The sequence below is a fragment of the Limulus polyphemus genome, unplaced genomic scaffold (assembly GCF_000517525.1).
Source record: "Limulus polyphemus unplaced genomic scaffold, Limulus_polyphemus-2.1.2 Scaffold1812, whole genome shotgun sequence".
In the NCBI taxonomy this organism is placed as follows: domain Eukaryota; kingdom Metazoa; phylum Arthropoda; class Merostomata; order Xiphosura; family Limulidae; genus Limulus; species Limulus polyphemus.
Window position 1 is genome coordinate 14,265 of NW_013667422.1, and position 2,393 is coordinate 16,657.

The 2,393-nt window shown below is 29.6% G+C and overlaps 1 protein-coding gene across 1 annotated transcript in view; it reads left to right on the top strand.

Moving 5' to 3' along the window:
• The window catches only part of LOC106465013 (regulator of G-protein signaling 7-like), a gene marked incomplete at its 5' end in the record, with an annotated part of 21,568 nt that overhangs the window by 11,976 nt on the left and 7,199 nt on the right, over positions 1-2,393 (top strand). Inside the window, 2 exons of the mRNA XM_022392837.1 lie at positions 1,057-1,168; positions 1,398-1,490. Coding sequence (XP_022248545.1) covers positions 1,057-1,168; positions 1,398-1,490 — 205 coding nt within the window. The remainder of the gene's footprint in view (positions 1-1,056; positions 1,169-1,397; positions 1,491-2,393) is intronic.

Genomic DNA, 2,393 nt, shown 5'->3' on the forward strand with positions numbered 1-2,393 from the left:
ATTATTGGGTTTTATCATTGAAATTATAGACTAACTTTCACCTCATAAAAAAAAATTATTTCAAAAGTTCAGTTTTTATAATTATTATAAATGAATATCACACTGACTGGTTTAATCATTTAGATTAACAATATAATTATGCACTTCAATAGATTTTATTTGGAAAATTGTGGAAATATGGTAGTATTTAGGATTTCCTCTATTGGCTTTAAAAAGATAATACTTTATTTTATGTACTTTTTATATGAATTGCATTCTGGAATATTTTGTTTGATTATAGTCAAAATGAAATAAAGAGCTTCATAATAATCTGGTAGTCTGAAGGCTTACAATGGTAAAAACTGGGTTTTGGTACTTGTGTTTGGCACTTTCTGTAGCTTTGTGCTTAACAACAAACAAACGTAATAATATTATTATTATAACAGCTTCTATCATTAGAGGAGTTCTTTTTTTAATTATTTACTCCACTTAATAAAAAAAAGTTGATTTTTTCGATAGAAAATTCTACAGCTTTCTTCTTTAATATAACTAATGATAACAAAGTGATAAGCCTAATTTCATAAATATATAATGCTGATCAAAACTTAAGGCACTGAACTAACCAACTCAGACTCAATAATCAGCCAACAACTTAACACTATATATTACTCTAATCTAGCTACCATTTTTATACAGTTCAAGCAATTTCTCATATTCTTAAGAAATTTCTAGATATCATAATACATCAAAACTTCATCTAATGAACAACACAAATGTCTAAATTAAAATATTAAAAACATAGCTTACAATTAAATAAAAACTTTTTGGGTGACATGAAATTCCAATACAGTGTATCAGAAGGCATGTTTACGATATACACTTTTGGATATAATCAGGTTTTACTACATAAAGATTAGGTATTAATGCATGTTGTGGGATAATTGATTTAAGTAAGATAGGTATGAGAATGATAAGGACATTAGGTTTTTCATCAAGTGATATTGTCTTATTTAAGCTCAAAATTCATAAGAGAATGAGCTTCAATATGATATATGAAATGTTTTCTTCATTCATTAGTGAATATCTGGGCCCTGATGCTAACTCACCAATTAACATTGATTCCAAAAGCTATGAACTTACTAAAAAGAATATTGAAAAACCAGGCAGGTGGACATTTGATGAAGCTGCTGTAAGTCAGATAATCAAGATCTATTAACTTTGATTGTAATGATTTAGATTAAATTCAGTGAATATTTAACAGAAAAATTATATTAAGTCATGAGGAATATTGCATTGCCTCTTGCTTATGTGAGAAAGTTAGCCACTCTGGACCATTTGTTTGTTAGACTTTTAGACTGTATATCACTTCCTTTATTTCTTCTATACAATCTTTATTTTTTTCATTTTACTTGGTGTAGTCACATCTCTATCACCTCATGAAGAATGATAGCTATCAAAGATATCTAAGATCTGAGATGTACAAGGAATACCTCAGTGGAACAAAAAAGAAAGTAAGTTAACCCTCAAATTACAGACTTATTGTTATGCCATTTATTACAAGTGGGTCCCATATATTTCATCATATTGAGTAATTTTATGTTTTTGCCTATTATAACATTCAGTTTAAAGGACCAACCAAAAAGTGGATTAAATCACTCATTTTCTATGTAAAATGCATTGGTGTACCCTAGAAGTAATTGGTAAGAATAACTGCAATAGGTATGGTATTTTTGTTTACATTTTTTTGTGTGACTCACATTTCAATAGAGACCCTGTAACCAACAAAGTCACAGACCCATAAACAATTTGGTTCATGAATAGTTTAGAAAAACTGCTATAGATGTTATCAATAATTCTAGAATTAATGATTTAATGTAATAAACGATTCTTAACCAATCATGCTTTAATATCTTGCTGTTACCTTCCTCAAAATTTTAAGATGTAACTTTGTATCACTTTTTGAAGTGTTTTACTTCAACCTTTAAAGTGAGTTTTTACCATATGTCGCACAGTAATTCCAAAGTCTTCTTCAAACAGTTTGAATTTGTTATAAAAAATCATCAGCTGCGATTGAACAATTGTAATCCAAACCAATAACATCTTGTGTATTTAATAATTACTTACTGCTTTTATATAGTTTATCCAGACTTTGTCAGCATGTTCGCTACTCTAAATTATTTTTCTAGTATACTCTTACAATTGTTATATTGTGACCTTACTCTTTAATCTTTAAACTCATGTTATCCTGAATGGGGATGGTAAGAATTTTCTCTTTTTCATTGGGCCCGGCATGGCCAGGTGGTTAGGGCAGTTGACTCGCAATCTGAGGGTTGAAGGTTCGAATACCCATCACACCAAACATGCTCGCCCTTTCAGCCGTGGGGGCATTATAATGTGACAGTCAATCCCACTAT